This window comes from Morus notabilis, unplaced genomic scaffold (genome assembly GCF_000414095.1).
Source record: "Morus notabilis unplaced genomic scaffold, ASM41409v2 Scaffold9945, whole genome shotgun sequence".
Lineage (NCBI taxonomy): Eukaryota > Viridiplantae > Streptophyta > Magnoliopsida > Rosales > Moraceae > Morus > Morus notabilis.
In genome coordinates this window covers 1-1,426 of record NW_010357036.1, presented here as the reverse complement: position 1 = coordinate 1,426, position 1,426 = coordinate 1, and the positions used below count along the sequence as shown (strand labels likewise).

At 35.8% G+C, this 1,426-nt stretch overlaps 1 protein-coding gene across 1 annotated transcript; it reads right to left on the bottom strand.

Moving 5' to 3' along the window:
* Positions 1–11: 11 nt before the first annotated feature.
* Positions 12–1,062, bottom strand: LOC112091166 (UDP-glycosyltransferase 86A1-like; the record flags this gene model as incomplete). Its single annotated transcript, XM_024164110.1, has 1 exon — positions 12–1,062. A coding segment is annotated over one exon (926 nt), but the record flags the coding sequence as incomplete, so codon positions are not given.
* Between the last annotated feature and the right edge of the window lie 364 nt (positions 1,063–1,426).

Below are 1,426 nucleotides of genomic sequence, written 5' to 3'. Positions count from 1 at the left end.
AAAAAAAAAAGAGAAAAGAGCTTTAAGAGGATTTGTCAAATTTGTCCATTATTTTTTTAAACACATGCCCTCATAAACTCAATCCTATGCTACCCTGTTCCATCTCATTTGACCTATTGATCATCGGCAATTCGTCCTATTGATCATCGGCAATTCGTCCATTAATTTTGGCCTTCACGTCAATAATAAAATTGGATAAACTTTTCTCTGATGAACCATTTATCGGCAAGGCATTCAATACCATCTGCCTCACCTTAATTACCTCTTTCTTCAACTTGTTAGCTGATTTTCCAAGCATCAAACGGTTGATTTTTGCTGCTACTTCCACCCTAGTCAACGGCTTACTATCACATAGGTTTATTCCAATCCCCCAATCATCGACCACTATCTTCCTATTGGTGAACTGATCTCCCCTTAGCGGAAAACACAAAAGAGGAACACCGGAACATTGTAGACTTTCGATTATCGAATTCCATCCACAATGTGTTAAGAACCCTCCTATTGAAGGATGTGACATAATCTCAATCTGATTGGTCCACGTCACGACCAAACCCTTACCTTTGATCTCATCTTGAATCCCAATTGGCAAAAAATAAGGCTCTTCAAAACTCACACAATCATGACGAAGAACCCATATGAAGTTCACCCCACTTTTCACAAGCCCATGTGCTATTTCTTCAATGTCACTCTTTTGAGAAGGAATGGAGCTACCAAACGAGATGTACAAAACTGAACCTTGAGGCTTTGTGTTGAGCCATTGGCTGCAGTCAAACTCAGTCCTCATGCTTGTGGGAACAATATTTCTCTTAGTGAACCCATTTGGAAAATTAAGTAGGGGACCAATTGCATATATGGATTTTTTCTCTTGAAGGACAAAAATGGAATGTGATTCAAGCTCTTGGACTGTGTTGCAAAGTATGAAATCTGCTTTTTTGACTTCCTTAAATGCCTTATCTAAGAATTGTTGCCCCTCCGTATTAGTTTGTTGAAGATATGATGGCAAGTCCTTTTGCTCTATAACCCTCACACCTGGTATGTATTCAATTGTGTCCTTTTGCTCATCTAGATAATATTTAGAAATAATCAGAGTCCCATACTAATTATCTACGAATATGTTATTTACAAAAAGCAAATTAACTCCAATTAATATTAATTACAATAATTTTCTAGCACTCGTGCCCTTAATTGTCTAATAATTTGGCACGTTTAGTTTGTGAGAAATTATTTTCTTCTTAATTTAATCCTCGAGTTAGTCGTGAAATTTTCTAAGATTTAATTCCCATTACGGTCAGAGTTAATTGCTACTCATTTTAAAATTTAGAAACTAAATTGCCAATAAAAAAAAAAGGTTAAGAAAAGATGCCAAACTACAAAAAGTTCATGTTGCACTAGTTCTAGAAACCCAAAAATATGAAATGTTTCAAAA